Here is a 23,210-nt window from a genome sequence, read left to right on the forward strand (position 1 = left end):
CAACCTTGAGTATCTTGACTAGTGCTAACTGTCTTACAGAGTTAGATACAATGTCTGTCGTCTGTGTGGTATGGAGTGAGCTGTTAAAATTATATTGTACTGATGCTACTGATAGTAGGCCTATATACAAATGGAACCTTAAAACCTTAAAAAAAGGATCCTTCAAATGAATACATTTCAGACTAACCACCACTGTGATACCTGCCTCTACATCAGGACTCTACATAACATGTTGTGAGATGTTCTGATAAACTGGGGTTTGATTATTCTATGGAATAGACAGTTTTGTCGGGCCGTAAACAAGGAAGTGAACAGATGTGCGCATGGCACAAAACATGACGCTGAGCGCTGCACAGGGCGTTGCTGCACAAGGCGTTGCTGCACAGGGCGTTGCTGCACAAGGCGTTGCTGCACAAGCAGCGGACCTGTCAAAAAAATGATTTTAACGATCCTGTTTTATACCATTAAAAAACACACTATTAGATGTCTCCACATGTCCTGGCCTCCTCTACAGGTGTAATTATAAAGACGTGTCGAGACGTCTTGAGCACTTGTTAATGACTATACACACACGCAAAAAAGTTGAAAGGTAATAGTTCCATGTTTGGCTATAGGTTGTGTGTGAGAAGTCTTCCTGATCCGCTGGAGGGTTCAGCGATCAAACCTCCTCAGCCGCGATCTCCTGACCTCCTCCTCTGCATGCTGCTCTGGGAGGCTGAAACCAGCGGCAGGAGGAGGAGGCGCAGCTCCCCACTGACCGGAGCCTCCGCCCGTGTTTCGCAGACTGTTCCTGATGGCGGCGGCGTACTGCTGCTCCTCTGTCATCCCCGCCGTGTAACGTCGACGCCGATAACCCTCCGCATCGTTCGGCACCGCATGAGAAGACCTCGGCGAGAGCCCCACACACGTCCTCATGGCGGCCTCCAGTGGTCCGACGGTATACAGCAGACCGACCAGAATGCCGGCGAGGTGACCGATCAGAGACGTGCCGGGCATCGTCACGTGAATGAGCACGAGCTCCGCCCAGCTGGCGTAGCGGTTGGCCACGGGCATGCCCAGTACGTAGGTCACGCCCCCGGGGTGGTAGTGGTTGTTGAGCACCTTGAGGGCGAACAGGACGCCGGAGAAGCCCACGGCGCACTGCACGCCGTACGAGCGGTCCCGCGTGAGCGCCGTCAGCGCGGCTCCCAGCAGCAGGTAGACCAGGCCCGTGAGCAGGGAGAACACGGTCAGCAGGTAGAGGAACCAGGGCGGGCCGAGGCGCCGCTCCAGCCTGGCGCCCTTCCACAGGAAGGACGCCATGTTGAAGTAGAGGTGCAGGTCGTCGGCGTGGTGCAGCGGCGAGAGGAGGAGCCGCCGCCAGTCCCCCATCCAGTACGCGCGCTGGACGCTCACGCACGCCTGCGTCAGCGGCGCGGCGGGGAACAGGAAGAGGTAGACGTTGAGCGCCAGGACGGCCAGCGTCACGGGAGGGATGTTGTGCAGGCCCACGTTCAGCACCTGGGAGGCCAGGAGCAGGACGCCCGTCCTTGAGGAGGTCCTCTGTCGCCCGCTCATACCCGCAACAACTTGTGGCAGAAAAGTCGGTGAGAGGTAGAGGAGGAGAACACAATGTCAGATATCTGTGCGCGATATTACGTGACCGACCTATATAGAACTGTGGACTGATGATGTAAGCACGTGCAATGCTCCTGCTGCGACGTCACATCGGTTTGATCGATACATGGTTTATATGCTGTACATGTTATTTTTGAGGCGCAATAGGCCCTCATCTGGCTTTTAGGAATTAAGTCTATGGAAAAAAATCACACTTGTGAAGTGAGGGTGCTGCTGTTATCATCATACATCATCATCATACATCACATTCTGTGCTCAGCCAATCAAATCATCACAAATGTCATTCAGCCAATCATTCTGCCCTTACTTTTTGAGGGGCGCTAGCCCCTACTGGCCTACTATATACAGGTTTAATGTTTGTTTTTAGTTCAATGCTTGTTTTAAAAACGCCATTGACAATGATGGGAAAAACACTGTTTGTTTTACATCACCACTATATCACCTAATCATAGCAACATGAGTTGCTGAGTTGTTAAAATATTAGCGCCCCTCACTCAATATGTTTTATACTCAATATGTACTTTGCTCGGACAATCAAATCATCGCTATGGGGTGATCAGCCAATCATCAGCCAATGTGTTCACACAAACCCTCAAAGCTTGGCATTGGATGGGCTAGCGCCCCTTAAAAAAACCCACCAATATATGGACTTTTAATGTTTTAGCTATGCGTGTCTGTGTGTTTCTACCACGGAATGTGATGATTTGATTGGCTGAGCACGGAATGTGCTGAAGTATGATAATAAGAGCGCCCCTCACTCCACAAGAGTGTGTTTTTTTTGCTTAACAAACACCACCCAAAAAAAACATACCCCAGCCAAGTCTATGGACTTTTAATGTTTGCTTTAAGTAGTGACAGTGACGTCATGTGGCAGCCACAGTGGGTGCCCCTCACTTGAGATGATGTTTATTATCAGAGTACATTCCATGACATCAGACATCTATATGAGCATCAGTACTATGATGTCTGTAATCTCTACATTTGGGAAAAAACTCCTTATTTAGACATACTGTATCTGAAGGACAGCCGGACACACTGCCAGACACAGAGACATACTACAGAGAATGGTCTACTGCCTCGCCGTCCCTTCATTAAAGTTCTCAAACTCTGCCCGAACCCGACCAGGCCCGACCAAGCCCGACCCGACCCGACGTTTTAGGGCCGGGCCGGGCCCAAAAAATATGCTAATTAGTCGGGCCGGGCCGAGCCTCGGGCTCTGTGATTTTCCGCAATTTTATTCTTTTTTTTTTTTTTTTTAAGTGTTATAATAAAAATAGCAATTCTGTTATTTGTGTAATGTGATTGCGTATACGTGTATGTATTTATTATGAAGAGGGCTGCGCTAGGGAATTAACTTGTGACAGGAGGAGGACTGGAGACGGGGTCGCATCGCACTGGCATTTCAGACTTGGAGGCCTCGTACACACATGTCAAACCATGTGACTTCCATTGGAAAAGCATTGAGAATGAGGCGGCCATGAAACACAGACAGAACAGATCATGTCAGTCCAGCATGTGTGTACGAGGCCAGAGCAGCATTGCAGCCTGCCCCGCGCGCAGGCAGTAGAGAACAGTGGACGGTGAGAGACTTGCTTGCTACCGCTGGTTTCCCTCTGGTTTGCGCACCAAACGAGCTACTAACCACCAGTTAACTTGCCAAGTTGCCATATGCTTAAATATTTTATAAAATCAATCGGATTATCACAGCTGAAGAAGCGTCAGGTTTTCGTCATGTTGCACCGAGTCTCGTTAACCCAGCTGGCTGCGATGAATAAAACCTAATTATTAATCAACGTCAAAAAACGATCCAGTGATATATAAGCTACACGTACTGTAAAGCAACTTCACTTCAGAGGAAACTAAGGGAGGGAGCTGCAGCTGCTATTCGTGTTTACTCACCAGTCACCACCACCACTGTATGGAATCCATTAGAATGATTGGAAATGGAAGTTATGGAACATAGCCTATTCTAACGTGAGTTACATACATCCTTTATTTTGATAAATCCGTTGATCTCCGTTCTCACTTTCACACTGAAACACGGCGCCGCTGCGCTGCCATTTAGTGCTGCTTTTTTTTCTCTCTTTTTTTTCTGTCGGGCTTTTGTCGGGCTTCGGGCTTAACATTATGGCAATTTTTAGGGTAGGGCCGAGCCTCGGGCCCACCCAGTTAGGGTAGCGTCGGGCCGGGCCATAATTTTTGGGCCCGTTGAGAACTTTACCCTTCATATTTGGGCTGACAAGGTCATCAAAATGACATCAGCTATTCACAATTTAGCCATGCTGTTAATAAATGGTGAGTTAGTTTTATTTTATTTCAGGCCTATTTTTTGTTGTTGTGTGGCGCTAGCCCCTCCTATGCACAGCTTGTGTATGAGTGCTCAACTGATTGGCTGATTCGGCCATAGCCACTTGCCCAAATGTGATGATCTTGTTTCTGTGTCAAACACTCTTGATGCTCTCCCCTTCAAATACAAACATCTTTAAAAAAGCCCTGTTTGTAGCGATGATGGTGGCAGAGTGACATGCCAAAGTACGTGCCAGAGTGGCCCTGGTGTTCACACTCTTATCTGCCAAAACGGATTAAGTTTAAGCACAAGACTGAACTTTAATCATTTCATAGCCGAGCACACCAGGCTGGGAGCGTCGATTGGGCAACATTCGATGTCATTTCAGGCTGGGACGTCATCCAAAGTGGAACCCACTCCATTTTAATGGATGGTATGAAAAAATCTTAAAACGTGAATAACTTGATCTAAATGAATGCTTTCCAATTCTAACCAAAGATTATGTTTTTTGTCGGCCCATCGCGGTCACGTCACTTGTCGCGTTAGAAGTAGTCATATATCTCCCCGTTGTTCTCGATCCCCTCAGGGGTGTTTTGGCTACATCTAGGCTCTGAAGCTGCAAATCGCTGGGCGCCCTGATTTAATGGTTCCAAATACCCGCAGGCGTTAAGGGTGTTAATACAAGACCAAGCCATTGGGACGATGTCTAGTTTGAAGAGGTCACTAGGGTATCCAGTCTGCATCTGGTATCCTCCAAAGACATACATGCTCACAGACAGCATTGTACATAGATCAGCGTTTTCCGCTACTTTTTTATGAAGACAAAAAGATTAACATAATTATTTGCATATACATGACTAGCATACACGTACGTATGAATGTAACTGTGATGCTGTACAGTACACCCACACAATTATAATTGCAAGACAGTGTCTTTGAATACAGTGGCATGCGGTAATTAAACCTTGTCTGGTGAAGAGACATTGGCATAGATATATTTCATATCCATAGGGGATAGAGTACAAATAATACCTGTCTAATACAGGAGATGGAAGTGGTGTCAATGACATGCATAATTAAGCCTTGTCTCATCATGGGTCATTAGCATAGAACACCATAGGGGACAGCATAAAAATACTAGAAAGGTTCACTGGTATAGATTGCAAGTCCCCACCAAGAGAGATGGCCCGATATCTAAAAATGACTCAAATGAAGCAACAGCGGACCACATGGTTATGGTATTTGGCGTTTCCTTGCCGTGCTGGCAGCACGTAACCACCGCATGCGAGGCATTGTGAGCTTGTAGATCGGCTATTTTCGGTGTGGCGAGGGGGAAAGAGCAGACCAAGTACAAGTTTTTAGTGTATTTTAATGTCTTAAAATACACATTAACGTGAATCCAACACAACACTGATGACAGTGCTGTCAATCAAGTCTATGAAGTTCTCCCCGTGTCCCCTAGGGTAGGTACCCTCAAAAAAACATGCAGTAATCCTGGTCTCTAAACTACCTCCCCCTGGCCAGCCGGGGCGCCTGATGGAGGGGAAAGGAACTGGTTGGAATAACGTGTTCCGTCCACGCGCTACGTCCGGCTGGGGAAACTCCCCCCTGTCAGGTGAAAAGAAGCAGCTTGGACTCCTCATGCATAGAAGGAAGCATGAGGTCAGTCCGCTGCCCCCCCCCCCCCCCCCCCCCCCCAGGTTGGCAGAGGAAGTGTAGCGCCCAGGATTACATTAGATAATTGACACTGGTGAAAAAATGGGTTGCAAAATTGTAGCCTGACCTAAGCAGAGACATTTCTGGCCTAGATGGGAGGGTCGCGCCTCAGAAAAGCGCGCACCCTGATTGGATCTCATCGATCTGTCCGTCACCCCCGGCCCCTCCTCTCCCCCCTAGTGCAGCGCTACGTCACATCATTTAGAGCGACGCCCACCCGGAAGGGTTGACTCCCACTTTTAGACTGGTTCAGCCCACGGCTTTTTCCAGGCTTTCATCTTTCGCGCAGACGAAATGAAAGCCTGGGTATCGAGGCTACAAAATTGCGGCATAAAACATAAAAAAAAAAAGTCTATGAAGCTATCTATGAAATTATGGAAAGAGTTTAATCTGCATTATTATTATTAGGGCAACCAGACTACACACACTAATATATTAATATATTTATTGTCTCCACCAGGCCGAAGGCATGGGGAGAGAGTATGTTTTGCACTCCGTCCGTGTGTCCGTCCTTCCGTCCGTCCGTTATCAGCTAATCTCTGCACACACACTCCCTGGATGCCAACGACGAACCTCTGCCCCACATATTCCTCAACGGCCTGTTATAGCGCCACCAGGAGGCCAATTTAGGCAAAATACATTTATGTAGATAACTCGTACACATTGTATCCATACATCACACAATTCGGTATACACTATCTCCATAGTCATGTGATCAACACAGATCTGCACAATTTCCCATCTTCCATCCTGATTGGCTATAAGATTGGCTTCCAAAGCTCACATGATTGGTCCGTTTCGAACAAAATCACAAACACAGTTATCCAATTTCTATGAAATTATACACACACATTTCCACTAGGCCGAGGATGACATGCCACTATTTTCTTTCTCAAATCAGCCTCACGGTGGCGCTATAACAGGCTAATTCCTGTTTTACCTATAACTGCATCGATCTGTATACAACTTATGTATGCGCACTCCCTAGAGGCCATGGAAAAACATTGTCCCTGCATCCCTCCACATCTGCCGGTTATAGCGCCACCATGAGGCCGATTTCTGCAAAACACATTGTTTATGTTAGTCGCACATAGATTTCATCCTAATCTCACGCAAATCGGTACACATGATCTCTGTAGTCATGTGATCAAGATGAGCCTGTTGGCTTTCTCAGATTCTACACTGATTAGCTAAGATTGCCTTCCAAAGTTTGCAGGAGTAGCCCGTTTTGTACAAAATGCTGCACATCCAGAATTCTATCCTCAGAGATGTGATCTGTGATCTGGCTCTGCATTTCCTCAACAAAATGAAGAAAATTGTTGCAAGAAATAAACATGTTTATATAAAATGTTTATATTACTCCAAAACATTTTGCCAAACATCACACACACTCCTATCCTCCTGGTGGAGACCTGTGCCCATAAGGGCACTTTTTCTAGTTATTTTTCTGTTATTATTATGTTCCTGCTTCATCTCTCTCAGCTAAGGGGTCCTTGGCCTGAGGAATGTTGAATACCTGGTATAGTGGTTAAAGGACATGATAGTTTCCACAGGTTGGATTTCGAACATATGAAGGAAATCAGGGGTCATTACGGGATGTCATTAGATGAGGGTAAATCATTTCTTGTGCTTGATGATACCCTATCATCGTTGAAAGCTAAATGCAGCTTCACTTCAAATTACTTTTATAATGGACCAATCTCCTCTCCAATATCTCTGGCCGGAGACACTTTTTTCCTTTCATTTAAAGCTCATTTTCAAATGGTAGTTTTCCTCCCCTGTGGCTCTTCAAAAGTAATTTCAAACTTTTGGCAGCTAAGTAAAGCCCACCACACACCGGCGCGTCGGACACAGCCGCCTCCATTATTTTCAATGAACCTAACGCACACCGGCTCCGTCCGCCGCGTCGCGCCGCGGCGCCTGGCGCGCCGATAGAACCCAGTTCTATTTTCCAGGCGGCGCGGCAACGCGCCGCGCCGCAGACGGTCGCAGACGGTGTGTGTCGGGCTTGAAGTTTGCAGATTCTTGGGGAATGGTACACTTATTTTATAACTCTGTTATTAGGACATCTTGACATTATCTTGTCATTATATGTCAAGTTTCCATTTTGGAGGTGCTTGTAGCAGTGGTATTATAAGCTGGAAAGTACAGTGCAAATGTGACCAGGGCCGGGGGGACGGGGGGGACTGGGAGCCTGGGAGGCACTGGGGAGGCACTGGGGGGACACTGGGGAGGCACTGGGGAGGCACTGGGGAGGCACTGGGGGGACACTGGGGAGGCACTGAGCAGACAGAGTTGGGACAGAGTAAAAAAGAAAACAAAAATGAATGTGACAGGTTCCCTCTATCCTCAGTAAGCTGTTATTGATGTAACCTCATCCCAAATGGCATTCCAGGCAAGTGCCCTCCGGAACTACAGGTCCTGTTCTGTTGAAGCAGTCCAGTCCACGGCTGCCTCGAGCACCATCCCGTAGCTACACTAACCATTTAGACATTATGTTGGCTATTTTTTGAGAATCTTTGAAAAAATATTGAATCATTTTTGTTATTATTATTTATTTATTTGAGGGGCCTCCTATGCACAGCTTTGTGTTTATGTGTGAATGTATGAGCACAGAATGTGATGTATGATCATAAGAGTGCCCCTCACTTCATACTAGTCTGATTTTAATTTTAACACAACTCTCTGGGGGTCCCTGGCACAAAATCTTCAGACAGAGAGCTCTATAGGGACTGTCAGTCGTCAGAGCAGCAGTCGTACCCAGACAGCAGAGAGCTCTAGGACTCAGAGCAGCAGTCGTACCCAGACAGCAGAGAGCTCTAGGACTCAGAGCAGCAGTCGTGCCCAGACAGACAGCAGAGAGCTCTAGGACTCAGGGCAGCAGTCGTACCCAGACACACAGCATAGAGCTCTAGGACTCAGAGCAGCAGTCGTACCCAGACAGCAGAGAGCTCTAGGACTCAGAGCAGCAGTCGTGCCCAGACAGACAGCAGAGAGCTCTAGGACTCAGGGCAGCAGTCGTACCCAGACAGACAGCAGAGAGCTCTAGGACTCAGAGCAGCAGTCGTACCCCAGACAGCAGATATAGCTCTAGACTATAGGGACTCAGAGCAGCAGTCGTACCCAGACAGCAGATAGCTATATAGGGACTCAGAGCAGCAGTCGTTGTGGGGATGCCATTAGTGAGTGTACCTCATGGCACGCTCTGCTTGTGCACAAGTAGGCCTATAGGCCATACATGGCCTACTTATGTGCAAGGCGCAAGTTGGCATCTTGAGAGAGTGCATTTCTAGTTATTGCTGTCGGGCAGAAATCTTGTTTAAACGTTTTACTTTTCTTGTTTTGGAAATTGATGTCCTACTTTGTCATACAAGTGAGTATCGTGCAACCGCCATCTGGTGGCTGAATTTATACTCCTAGAATGCCAACTATTCATCTCTATGGAGGACCATCTTATTTTCAAAGCCGTTTCCCTCAGTAACTGAGAAACAGGAAGTGCAAAATCGCTATGTAACAAGTCCTGTGAATGTTTTAATTCACCCAAAACATACATTTTGTAACCGGCAATCATATCATTTATAGAAATGAGCCGCAAATCAGGCTTGTTTTGATCAAAAACACAGCTTGGAAGAAGAATCTGAGATATTCTAAAAACTCTGTTCCCATAATACAGCATAAGCCAGCAGACCTTTCACTTCCATTTTTCTTCAGTTTATTATTATCTTTTCATCGCACCAGATTCATCGCATGATAGAAATCGCAATGTCATTTTGCACTCTGGGGGGAAGTTTTTGCCCGGCCTATAAGCGCGTCTCAGTGGGGACACATGGGGGGCCTGCATGGTGACCGGGGAGATTTGCAATGCAAAGGCAGATTTGTCTGGCTACGCGAAGCTAAGCCTGAAGACTATATGCATGCCAGAAAACCAACAGTTTTTTCCCCCTTAACCATGTTGTATGGCAAGAAAAGGAAAAAATTAAATAGAACAAATAATACATTTTGTATGGAACCCATAACTGCGTGAACCGGACACTAGTATGCCTATTCTGGGCATGTCATAGGCAAACATTTGGCGGAAATAGACGAACATTCAGTTAAAATAGCAATTCTACGAGCTTGCATGTGAGCTTGCAGGTTAGCTACTTTCTAAATAAACATACCATTTGTTTTGTGGTTAAGTGGCTCAATGCTTTGAGCTAATGGGATTTCACAGTCATTATGTGCGACAGACAGACAGACAGACAGACACAGGAGCTCTGTGCACGGATTCTCCGCCATTGTTTGTTTTGGATGGCGCACTTCATTAACATGAGTCACTCAACATTTATGTCATACAGGGAAACAGGAGATCACGGGATCGCACAATCTCATTCACCATTGACTTCCGTGTCATTGGATTTGGAAAAATCGCTTTGCTTCTTTGTCTCTCCATGTTTTGTCCAGACATGCTATTTTCAACTGAGGGGTGAAGTGAAAAGTCAATGTCTGTCTGAATGTCTGAATGTTTGTCAGAAACACCGCCGTATCTCCTCACCGCCTGCACCAATTACTCCCACTTTTCACACAGCCATTGACCATAATAATATGGAGGTCTTAACGAAGCCGTTTTTCCAATTCAACAAATTATAAATTAATAATTTATCATTTATTAGTGAATTAAAAATGCGAAAACGCACCCAGGGCGCAGTACCCCCAGGCAATATCTCACAACGGGTAAGGGCTAGTAAAACATAATTGTGTAAGCACAGAGAAAACCTCCGTGTTAATCAACGATCAGGGGATTGATCATACTGGAGCTAAATAATCTGTGACTACTTGAAAGATATGGAAAAACGGAAAAAAAACAAAAAACAGCAGGGGCTCAATTATTTATTTATTTACTCACGAGCATGTCGTTATAGATATATAGTTAAGCTCACAATGCGTTCCGTTGTGAGCATAATATTGCGGGAAAGTTCACAGATTTGAACCACTTTAGAGCCATACCTTCATGTCAAAGTAAGACGCTGAACCAAGGAACAAAATGTCTGACCAGACATGGAGGCTATAGAAGCCTATATACCGCACTTTGTTGCCCGGGGAACCCCCAGGGTTCTGTACTTGGTCCCCTCCTTTTCCCCCACCACACCAAGTCAGACTACTAATGGACCTCACACTTAGAAGGACTCACCTAACCCCTGTTCATGGTATGGCTCAGGGTAGGGTACAGAGTACAGCAACTTGCAATGGGCCTGGTTTTCAAGACACTCAAGGGACCAGTGCCCACTACTAATTACTAACTACTTAAAAAGAGTGAGAAACGCCCACGGGCACAACACCGGAGGCGCTTTCACACCAAAATGTGAAATCCCTTACCACCAGCCATCACAAAGTCTAACTTCAGTTCAAAAACCGCCACAAAAGAGAACGTGTCTGCAATCTTCAACCGGACCTAGACAAGTGACCTAGCTTAACCCCCACAGTTTTTCCCTGTAAAATACACTTTTACTGCTGCTAGTATTGATGATCTCCTATGATGAATTGAATACATGGACCACAATGGAAACAAGCCCTCTGGGATTTTTTTATTTGTGTGCTATTCTTTTAGCATTATTGTATAACTTACCTACTTTTTGCAAACTGTTAAAGTACTCAATCTTTCAATCAATCAATCAATCAATCAGTCAATCAATCAGTCAATCAGTCAATCAGTCAATCAATCAGTCAATCAGTCAAAAACACAAACAATATATTCTCCAAAAGATGGGTACAGGATTAATGTGGTTAAGGAAGTTGAATCTGTGACTGAAGTTGCGACTACTATACTTTTGCAATGTAATTGCTAAAACAATTGCTATTTCATTCCTATTTTTTTGCATCGATCAAGAAAATCACACCGTTTGATGCTGACGCAATAGCATGCTGTACACCCATCATCTAGCAGACAGAAGTGAAAGCAAATGTGAAATCCATTCATTTCTTTACCATGGGGCCAGAGCAGTCCCATATGGAAAAAGAATAACTACATTTGTATATGTTTTACATGAAACTTGTTGTTAATATATATGACAGTCAAAGCAGATATAAGATCCATAGTATTTTTTTGTAAAGTGAAACTTATATAATTTTGTCATTTATAGGAACTATAACAGTCAAAGCACATATAAGAGCCATAGTAAGTTTTTGTAAAGTGAAACCTATATCATTTTGTAACTTATAAGAACTATATGTGACGGTAAATCCACATACAATATTCTTAGTAAATTAGTATAAATTGAAATATATATGAACTTATAAATAATTACTGCAGTAAATCCACATACAAAATCCTTAGTAATTGTGTGTTGTCAAACTTGTAGAGTTGGGCAAACATCAGTGAAACCAAAATCTGATAGGATATTGTATAGAAACCATACAATACAGGCCATGTATGTCACAGAGACATCCAAATTAAACAAAAACTAATCTTACAATGAAATAACATGAGATGACAAAATAATGAGTTGTATTCCCTTTTACATTTTATGACTCCTACATTATTTAAGATCCCCCCAGCCAGTGTCCTCCCCAGCCAGTGACCCCCCAGTGTGACACCCCCCACCCAGTGCCCCCCCAGCCAGTGTCCCCCAAGTGTGATGCCCCCCCAGCCAGTGTCCTCCCCAGTGTGATGCCCCCCCAGCCAGTGTCCTCCCCAGCCAGTGACCCCCCAGTGTGACACCCCCCACCCAGTGTCCCCCCAGTGTGATGCCCCCCCAGCCAGTGTCCTCCCCAGTGTGATGCCCCCCCAGCCAGTGTCCTCCCCAGTGTGATGCCCCCCCAGCCAGTGTCCTCCCCAGCCAGTGACCCCCCAGTGTGACACCCCCCACCCAGTGCCCCCCCAGCCAGTGTCCCCCAAGTGTGATGCCCCCCCAGCCAGTGTCCTCCCCAGTGTGATGCCCCCCCAGCCAGTGTCCTCCCCAGCCAGTGACCCCCCAGTGTGACACCCCCCCACCCAGTGCCCCCCCAGCCAGTGTCCCCCCAGTGTGATGCTGTGGAGCTGATGGTATAGTATAGTAGGTGTGGTGCTCCATCTCAGCAACTATCTCCCAGGGGTCTATAGAGCATATGTTTTTTATACCTATCATACACTTCACATATAAAAACGTATATATCGTCATAGATAAAACATATGTTTTTTTTAGAACTATAAGGCGTAATGTATTGGCTGACATATAACAATGTTATAAAAATCATATAAATGAAGCATACTTTTCTTGTAAATTAAATGGTTACAAACCATAAAATACATATATTTATATACATTACATATACATTTTATATATGGAAAGGATATATCTCATATAATTAAAAACTACAAACATTGTATGGAACATGTAAGGAAAATACAGTTTGCCATGTACTTACCTCATAGATCACATACATGTTGTTTACTTGATTCATACATGATTCACTTTATTGTCTTATATGAGGATTGTATGAAAGGGGCCACTTTCAAGAGTTCACATATAAAATCTAGTATGTACTTTACATGACATACATGTAAATGACATACATAAAAAAATTAAATACTTACTATTGGAGGCAACAGGACAACATATATGTTTCTTCTACTTTTTTTTCCATATGGGGTGGTTGGTCGCCATCATCTACTCTCCTAAATTTAGTAGACTAAATTTACCGGCATTTGGTGCCTGGCAGGCGTTAATTTAGTCCCCTGCACTGAAGGCCGTCTGTTGCTCATTCGAATGTAAGTTGCTCTGCATAGGAGTTCCACTTAAGAGGCTGAAAATGCAAATTCGCAGCACACAGCAGAAGGCATGTGTGTCCTCATTAGAGCCCTGTATGAAATTTACAGTAGAGTAATATAGTAGTGGTTCTTAACCTGTGGGTGGTGACCCTCAGGGGGTCCCGTGATGCAGAGAGAGAAGTTTCACATTTTCAAGTTTCATTAAAAATCATAATTGCATAACAGAATAGAGATAGTGTAGTGCCTCACTGATCTAGGCTCATAAACCAAGAACATATAGTACAGCGATCAGTTTATACTCTAAACAGTAGGATATAATATAAAACATGAATAATCTGTACATTGAAACTATACAAACGTTCCGTTGCAAGGTCAACACATGGACCTGGATCTGTCTAAAATTAACATTAACAACACTCTAGATTACATTTAAACCTTATTTGCAGAAGACTGCATAAGACCTTTTTCGACAGCAACATAATGTATAAGAACGTAAACTAGTAAGCCTATAGCCTCAGGACACACATTTTGACCGGAGCTCCTTTTTCTATAGACTCTCATTAGCATACAGTCCATGCTGAGGCCCTGCAGTGCGTGGCTAGTGCTACCGGACTGCGAGTGGATTTAGCTTTCTATACACATCTATTTGTAAAGTCCAGCCGACATATTTGATCTGCCCTTGGGCAGATGGCTTGGCATCACCTCCGTGAGTTAGACACAGAAGCATGCATGGCCGCACGCACGCACGGACGCACCCACACACAGACACACGCACAGACACACACACACGGATGTGCTTAAACGCCATGGCCCGTTTCATGCCAACAGGATGCAGGCTGCCCAGAGTGGACAGGAAGCCGTGCAGCGGAGCAGATGGAGAGATCAAAGCCGTGGCGCCGGGTGTCCACATCGCAGCTCAGCTCCCCTTAGATACGCGTAGCCTTTAGCCAAGGACCCTCTGCCCCTTTAGCCAAGCAGCATCTGCACTCGCAACCCTCTCCGCTCCGCTCAGCTTCAAATTCGCCTATAGCGGAAACATGTCACCAGGCACGGTTGTCTCTGTATCTTCAACTTTTTATGGTTGTATTGTTTTTTTTTGTAAGTCAATGCCCTTGCCTATATCTACAGCTATAGTTCCCAAACGTAGTCATGTCAAGGACCCCCAAATTGACCCCCATTTGAAAATATATACCCCCCATAAGAAGATTACGGCTCTAGCAGTGATTCTCAACCAGTTTAATTTCAAGGACCCCCAGTTTGACATGCATATTAGTCTACAGACCCCCATTTAACTATTTTTAAGTCTGTATATATACGTACGTCGGCGCTAGGTGGCATCATATCCCAAGTCCGTACGTATATATATACGTACGTCGGCGCTAGGTGGCGTCACTGCCTCTCTAAATTTGATTTAGGCCATGTGTTTACCATGTGCCGCTCTGGATGAGAGTGTCCGGGAAAGCGCACAGTTTGTGCCACGCTGAGCTTGCACTTTTGTTGAATGTTGAATCATTTTGAATTACGAAAGGCATTTGTAGAATCAAACTCAAGTATTAATGGGTTATTTAAAGGGAAAGTGGTCAAGTTTGTCTATGGGCTTTAAAAAGAAAATAGCCTATTGAACCAATAATGAAAAACTTAAAGGTACTACTAACAGGGCCTGGAATGCTGGCGTAGTGGAACCTAATGTAGCCTGACAGAGCGTTGCGGATTCGAGTCCCAATTCAGACGGCCTTTGATGCCTGTCACTCCACATCTCTCTCTCCCCCATTTCCCGTCTGCCCTCATCAATAATAAAGCCCCCTCACACACACACACACACACACACACACACACACACACACACACACACACACACACACACACACACAAAATAAAAAGTTACCGTTTTTCAGGGACATGCAAGGTTTTCCACCCAGACAAAGCAAACGTTGTGTTCCTTTTCTTCCTTCGATTACAGCCCCCTCTGTAATCATTCCTCCTCCTTCGTCCTCCTCTTTTCTGATGCTCGCAGCGTGTGCAAAGTGTAGCGCGCCGAAACACAACAATTACATCTGCTGGGAAACGAGAGAGAGTCGCAGGGGACCGCCGCCGGGGGAGAAGTGGAGATCAGGGGGGAGAAGAAGAACAGGAAATTATGTTTCTGTCTTCTTCGCAACACCACTCCAGCATGTATGAAAACTTGATGAGCGGTTGTTTGTGGCGTGTGCCAGCCCAAGTGCATACTGCTGTAATTTCATCTTTGGTAATTAAGCAGCAGCAGTACTAAGTGGATCACAGGGCCCGACACATTAGTGTCACAAAAAAAAAAGCTGCATTTGCTATTCATTGGACGTACTACTAATTAATGACGGCTGCTGGGTACGTTTAACGATGCTTTCAAGCAGCGTTTGTGATAGCTGAGGGTGAGAAGGCGATATGTCATCCTCATCTGCCCTTCATCCTGGATAAAGATTTTCCCCATGGCTCCGGGGTCCCCAAACTTTTCCATGTGATAACTAACAGTCTAAAACAAATAATGAAATGAAAATAACCGTACCGTGACACTTGAGCTCATAGAGCAATTTTTCTGTCTATTTTTATTGGCGTTTTCAACTTTTTCCCACATGATGGAAATAAATACCCACCCACATACACAGAATCTAAATGAGAGAAATAAAATACCAACAGAAAAAAGTAATTGCTTTAATAACATGTGCCTTAGGTGATCCAAGCATAGACCTTGCGATAAATATAATAAGTTTACGTTTTGTGAACTCTCTTGTTGATGCTGATCTTCTGTTTGTCCTCTACCTGTTTTAATTTGCTACTTTTCTAATCAAATCCAGAATGTCCACATCATGAGCATTACATCAGAGATGGGACGATATGGAAATCAGGATTAATGTGACCAAAATAATTGTGATAATCAAAATATTCTTAACACTTTTAAAATGCCACTTTCTACTATGCTGCGTTCACACAGGCAGATACAAAGATGCAAAGCTACACAGAGACAGACAGTATTTGTAATTGTGTAGCAGCAGGTGGAAGTTTGTTAGCAGCTCACCCACTACCACTGTATCGTTCCAACACAGGTACAAATTATACAATTAATTACTCACCTAATGCTGCAACTGTTCCATGTTGAAGTAATTCCAATCCAAACCCAAAGTGTGTCCATTGTTATAAGTGACAGATGCATGGTTTTCATATCGAAATAATATGGTCACTAACGTCTGTTAGCGACTGAACGGAATCAAAATAACTGAAAAATTGAAACAGACGTCCTCTATCTGACTTCTTCAAAATAAGAGCCACTTGTAATGGTTGGTCAACACTAGTATTTTGTAAGTAGCCTACTACTTACAGGAGTAACAGGACGTTAGGCATGTTGGGTGCCTGGCTCAGCTGGCTGTGTGCAGCTGAGCTCCTGCAGGAATCTTATGTCAGGAGGAGGAATCTCTAGATTCCTGTCTCAGCTGTTGGTATGCAAATGCGCTTGGCATGCCTTTGATGATTGTGTCGCGCACAAAACCTTTTGATGATGCATACGTGCACTGGCGTACGGGTTATGTGCAGGCCTGCATATAGAAGGTATGCACATGCATAAAGTGCGTGGCAAATCGAGTGGCAAAGTGAGTTTAACGTCTAACAACACGTTTAATACAATCATATATAGTGCTTGTCTATTTGGATGTATGGGCTGCAAAACGCTGGGCGTAGACACTATCATTTGCTTTGGGCGGAAGTTGTGGGATTTTGGCAGAAACCAGGCTTTTCTCAGACCGAGGCTGGGACCGAGGCTAGGCCTGCAAGGCCAGAAAGTAGTTTTTTTACCACTCAGTAGGTGTTCCCGCATAACTTCCACGTATGACGATGATATCACACGCATACCCTCTATTCTGGGGCGTAAAGTTTGCCATAACTATAGCAGATCTACAGTACAACAATGAAAACAATGCTGTATCAAGTACGTCTCTGCAGGTACGTTTGACCAATTCTAGAGGGTTTAAGTGGTACTGGATATGCAGCTCAGCAAATGTGAAATGTGAATTGATCCCAGTGTATGACAGAGGACGAATCCACAATGAATTAAAATCTCTGTGGTATAGTATATTGTGAGCGTTTTTATCACGATAAATGATAACAATTATTGCCCCATCCCTATTACAGAAGATGCACCAAAGCCACTCCCACTTGCTAGTTGTCAACCTTCAAGTTCATTTTGGCTATTATGTTCCTTTTTTTAACAATTATTCATGACAAATTGTTTAATAATATAGCTACTGTACACCTTTGCATGGCACCCTTGAAACAACACATAAAGCAAACATTGCTTGATCCTAAACAAAAGGCAATGATGAACAATGAATTAGCTACAACATAATGGCACTTAGGAGCTTGGCATGGGTTTTGTGGCATGAAGCTGCAGAGAGCAGCCGAGCACATTGGAAAGCCAAAACAGCCAATAGGAGTTTAGTATGTGTCCAGTCTCCTTGGAGACTGGACACATTCTAAGCTCCTATTGGCTGGAGTAGATGGTCCAGGGCAGAATTACAATTTAGGTAGCAGACTCTCTAAATCCAGAGCGACTTACAGTAAGCAAGAACAACACATGGTAATACATCAAATACATCATAAGCAAGCTATAAGAACCTAACATATGTTTTTAACTTTTTATTTATTTATATTTTGTGGAGGGACAGGCTGACAGGAAATGGGGAGAGAGATGGGGGGGGGGGGGGTGACATGCAGTAAAGGCCGTCTGGATCGTGAGTCTAACACGCGGCACACTGCCAGACTGGATTACCCGGACCGCTGAGCCACGACCCAGGCCGAACCTAACATATGTAACAGTAGAATATCTGTACGGTGAAACTACGGTATGAGTATACACTATAGAGTGCTATGTCTATGAAATCTAAATACCAGGCTTACTGTGGCTTCAGGCCGCGAACCCCGAAAATAATCATATTTGAACTGGGGACCCATCATCCACCATGCACCGTGACAAGCACTTGGCATTGTATTACCTTTAGTTTGACTCGGTTCAACAGAGGTCCACAAGCTCGCAGCACAAAGTAGCGCGCTGTGAGCTTGTAGATCTTCTTTTTGAATAGCCAAATGGATAAAGTGGTTAATAAAATAATAATACCCATTCAGATTTTACTGCATGAAAAGATTCCTGCAACCAGAGTGGAAAATAGCAACACCTTCCAGGCCATCCATGAGAACTGCGGCGTTTTAACAACTTCCTTATTAGCTTCATGTCGTGAACGCTTGACGCCTGGTGAGGAGGCTGAGCAACTTAAGTGCTTCATGTCCCCGTGACACACACGTTGGCGTGACCGTCCCTCGTTCCGTCCGACCCCGTCGAGAGAGACGAGGCACTAATAGGTTAACTTTCTAATTTCTCATCTGAAGGCCGACCCACTTCTCCGGAATTAACGTGTGGTAGTTAGCTAGCCAAGGGTCCCTGTAGGTCACGTCACGCTGGATACAGTCGGAGCCCTCGTGACACCTCGCCGTAATGAGATAAGTGCTGATGCAGAGTGTGTGTGTGTGTGTGTGTGTGTGTGTGTGTGTGTGTGTGTGTGTGTGTGTGTGTGTGTGTGTGTGTGTGTGTGTGTGAGAGAGAGAGTGAGACCGTTTGACTCAAGAGGCTCGACATCTCTCAACTCCCTTATATATAATTCATACTAATCACACAGGTGTCGTGCACCAAGCTGAGTGGCTTGTGGATATAGTTAAGAGAAGACACTTTGAAAGGGATACAATTTATATCCTTTTCCTTAAGGGGACACCTTATTCTTTGCTGCCAGACTTCTGCATGCCATTTGAAAGGTACAATAAGCTTAACCCCCTAGATCAGTGGATCAGTGGATTTTCTCAAAATGTTTTTTTCTTTTCAGTATCCCCTTTCTCGCTAGCATATCGTCACTGCCGGGGGGAAACCTCATACGGTATGTCCAAAACTGTTGCCAAAAGGACATGTGTGTCAATATAAGATATTATTTAATGTAGTCACAAACTCTTGTTGACACTTTTCAATGCGTTGATATTTATTAACCCATTTAGGCCTAAGGCCGATTTTAAAACGCCTCTAAATAAGTACAGAACCCCAAAATGGGTTCCCGGCCTGAGGGGGTAAAAAACCAAAAGGGGTTCCCGCCAAGCTTTTTTTCCCGTGCGCAGACCTTTCCTTGCTCCAGGCGACACCGCCTGAGTCACTCGTTTCCCGTCTCAAAATAACCTTTGTTCACTTTCACTTAAAAAAATAGCTAAATAGCAGGCGTTCTATGGCACGTTGTGAGCTTGTTTAGGTCTGATATTCTTGCTACTTTTGTGTGACACTGTACTATGACGAAGTAGGGCATTCATTACCGTCTGTTTTCTCAGGCTACCTCTACCTACAGACCACCATTTGAAGAATATAAAATTACAAAGAAAATGCAGTACAATATATAGTTCTAATGGAGGTTCCTGAGCAAATGCTCCTGTATTCTAAACTGTGCTGGCTATTACATTTAACTAAGTCCAGTTATGTGAAATGTGATAATTAATAATACCTTTTTATGCTTTGTCACGCAATGTCTGAAACGTTTATAATTTTGACTCTGTATTTCCGCTATAGGCCTACTGTATATATACAGATTATGTTTTCATTACATTTTCAAGTATGATGACATGCGCCAACATAGCTTGAAAGTGGTCGAGTGTTGACCAACACATTCACACACACCACCAACTTCCTCCACATATCTCCCCCCCAACCCCTCGCTTATATGTCCCTCCATGCCTCGCCAATTCGTATTTCTGAATGCAGGGTCTCCGAGGAGATCACTGAAACATTCTGATGTTATTGTGCGTGTGCGTGCGTGTGTGCGTGCGTGTGTAAACTGTAAAGGGAGGGGGGTGTCTGTGTGGGGAGGAGGAGGAGAGAGGAGAGGACAGGAGCGTGGTCGGCAGAAAGGGAAATTGATTCCCCTTCTGTCCACCACCAGTGTGAGGTCTGATTAATGCCATAGCTGTGTGGAGCACCCCAGGGAGAGAGAGAGAGAGAGAGAGAGAGAGAGAGATGGGCTAAGATGTGGAGAGAGTGTGTGTGTGTGTGTGTGTGTGTGTGTGTGTGTGTGTGTGTGTGTGTGTGTGTGTGTGTGTGTGCGTGCGTGCGTCCTGGCGCACGCGTGTGTGTGTGTGTGTGTGTGTGTGTGTGTGTGTGCGTGCGTGCGTGGGTGCATGTCTCCCACACAAGCTTGTTTACAATGTGTGTCTGTCTGCGCGAACTATAACAGTGCACGGTTGAGTGAGACTGTGTGAGTGTGCGCGCATGGGACCTTGTGAGAGAGTGTGTGTGTGTGTGTGTGTGTTTGAGACCATAAATAGACAAGGAGAACAAAAGGACAGAGAAGAAATGCAGTGTTTAAAGTCCCCTGTGTCGAAGTTTGCCTTCCATTTTCCTTTCTCTCTCTCTCTCTCTCTCTCTCTCTCTCTCTCTCTCTCTGTTGATGATCTATCTTTTTCTTCATCTCTGTCACTATACCCTCTCTCTCTCTCTCTCTCTCTCTCTCTCTCTCTCTCTCTCTCTCTCTCTCTCTCTCTCTCTCTCTCATTCTGATGAATTTGCCTCTCCCCAGCTGCTGCTGCTGCTGCTGGAGTAGGGAGCGGTTTTCCTTTATACCCAGGGGGCTTTGCAGCAGACACCCGCCCAGGGAGTAAGACACCCGTTCACTCTGTGCTCTAACCCAACCCAACCCAACCCCCACCCCCCTCTCTCTCTCTGTGTCTCGCGCTCTCACTCTGCTTGCCTCTCTCTCTCCCCCTCTCTTTCCCCTCTATACCTTCCTTCCTTTTTTTTTACCAACCTTTCTGTCCCCTAATTGATTGAGGCCTATAAAGCCACCTGGCGTGTGTTTGGCCCTGCCTGGGTTGATGTAGCGCGCCCAGGAGACCTATATGTGTGTGTATAGAGAGAGCCGCTGGCTGACTGGCTGCTAGGTAGGTGGCTGTGCTGTGCTGCTGCGGGGCTAAAGTGATATGCCATTATATTTAAAGTGCAGGGAGCTAGGTGCCTGGCGCCGTTCCCACGGGGCCGTGGGGCGGGCGCTGCATGGGCGCAGGGGCTCTCTCTTCTCTTTGACAGCGGCTTTGTGTGTGTGTGTGTGTGTGTGTATGTGTGAGTGTGTCTTTTATGTTCTTAAGGAAGTGAGCCCGCCTGTGCCTTGTTGTTTGAAGTGCGAGTGCAGGGGAGATGAGCCTCACAGAGGGGAAAAAGCGAAAGCACGTTTCAGTGTGTGTGTGTGTGTGTACGGGTGCGTGCATGTGTGAGTTGTGTGCGCGTGTGCGTTTCTACATGTTATTTCTCTGTCTTGCAGCGGTGATGGGGGGCTCATAGGAGGAGCGAGGTGTATAGTCTATACCTATCTTATACGGCACGGCTCTGCAGGAGTCTAGCAGTCTAGACACGGATCTGTCTGTCTGTCTGTCTGTCTGTCTGTCTGTCGCATGGACAGATCCAGGACATTCACTGATGGCCTGACTGTGTGCCTGAACCGTGCCTGTCAAAAAATGAAACAAAAATAAAACACTCTTATTTGTTTTCCTTTTCCACTGCTGTTCTGTCGGAGAGACTCACCCATTGTCAGCCCATTAGGCAACGTGTCAGCTGTTACGAATAGAGATTGTTCATAATGTCAGCAACCTTTCTTTTTGTTTTGGAATAATTAATAGACGTTATCATTATTAGTTTGTTTATCTTTCCAGCGCTGTTATCTGTGAGGAGGTGTCGGAGCGGAGCAGCGAATATCATTTACATATTTATTTATCAACCAACCCCATCACCAGTGAGAAACATAACGAAGTAGGAGCTGGAAGGGACAGAGACGAGAAAACAAAGCTTCGCCATTATTTGATTAACCCATAAGACCTGATATCTTCTAAATCCTAACAGTTTTCTGAAAAACTTATCGTATGCTTCTATAATAGCCTGTAGTAGCAAAGTGGGCGGCTGTGGCTCAGGAGGTAGAGCAGGTCGTGCAATGATCCCTGGGTCGGCGGTTCGAATCCCGGCTCCTCCTGTCCACATGTTGAAGTGTCCTTGGGCAAGACACTGAACCCTACATTGCCTCCAATGAGTCGGTCGGTGTGAGCTCGCCACCATTGGTGTGTGAATGTGGGAAGTGAGGACGCTGGCGTCGACTGTTCGCCGCTTCACCTCCCAATGTATGAATGAATGAACCATTGTAAAGCGCTTTGAGCACTTGGAAAAGTGCTATAAAAATGAAATTAATTAAGTAAAAAACCTTTTCTTGTCAAGGAACCCCAAAATTGTATTTATGTATGTGGCTGAAAGCTAAAATGTCACCCAGTTTTAATGGGCTAATACAAAAGGGAATTGAAAGAATAATAGCTCCGTTTTCAATATTCAGAGCCCCCAGCATGCTGTCCAAAAATGGATTCACAATGGGTCTTCTCAACAGGCGTTCTTGAGGCCTGCTAAATGATTAACAGAATGGACCTGCACGGGTCCAGTTGGTACACTCTCGGCATTATGGGGTTCTGTGGCCTAATGCATGTCAAGCTGGGGATCATTGAATTATTAAACTATTAACCCTAGAACACTAAACATATCTGTGTTGCACCGTCACTAAACATGTGTATCTTTTACCCAATGGAAAATATTCCATAAAGAATATTTCTCATTAAATATATTAAAGTACAGCAATACATGGCCGCTTGAGCTACTCTTCTTTAATATTTCATCATGACTTTTCACAAACAAGTGAAGAAAAAGTCCATTGTGGGTGTATGGGATTTTTTCGCTATCACTAAACACGGGTGAAATTCACCCGAACACCTGTCTGTATAGGAGAACAACAGGGA

The 23,210-nt window shown here is 45.1% G+C and overlaps 1 protein-coding gene across 1 annotated transcript; it reads right to left on the reverse strand.

The window, feature by feature from the left end:
* Nucleotides 1–651: 651 nt before the first annotated feature.
* On the reverse strand, nt 652–1,557 carry LOC310857200 (rhomboid-related protein 4-like; the record flags this gene model as incomplete). The annotated part of the gene is made up of 1 exon (XM_083762809.1): nt 652–1,557. One exon carries the CDS (start codon nt 1,555–1,557, stop codon nt 652–654), a length of 906 nt encoding a protein of 301 aa, XP_083618935.1.
* Nucleotides 1,558–23,210: the final 21,653 nt, after the last annotated feature.

This window comes from Protomyctophum parallelum (genome assembly GCF_964188405.1).
Source record: "Protomyctophum parallelum genome assembly, chromosome: 4".
Classification (NCBI taxonomy): domain Eukaryota; kingdom Metazoa; phylum Chordata; class Actinopteri; order Myctophiformes; family Myctophidae; genus Protomyctophum; species Protomyctophum parallelum.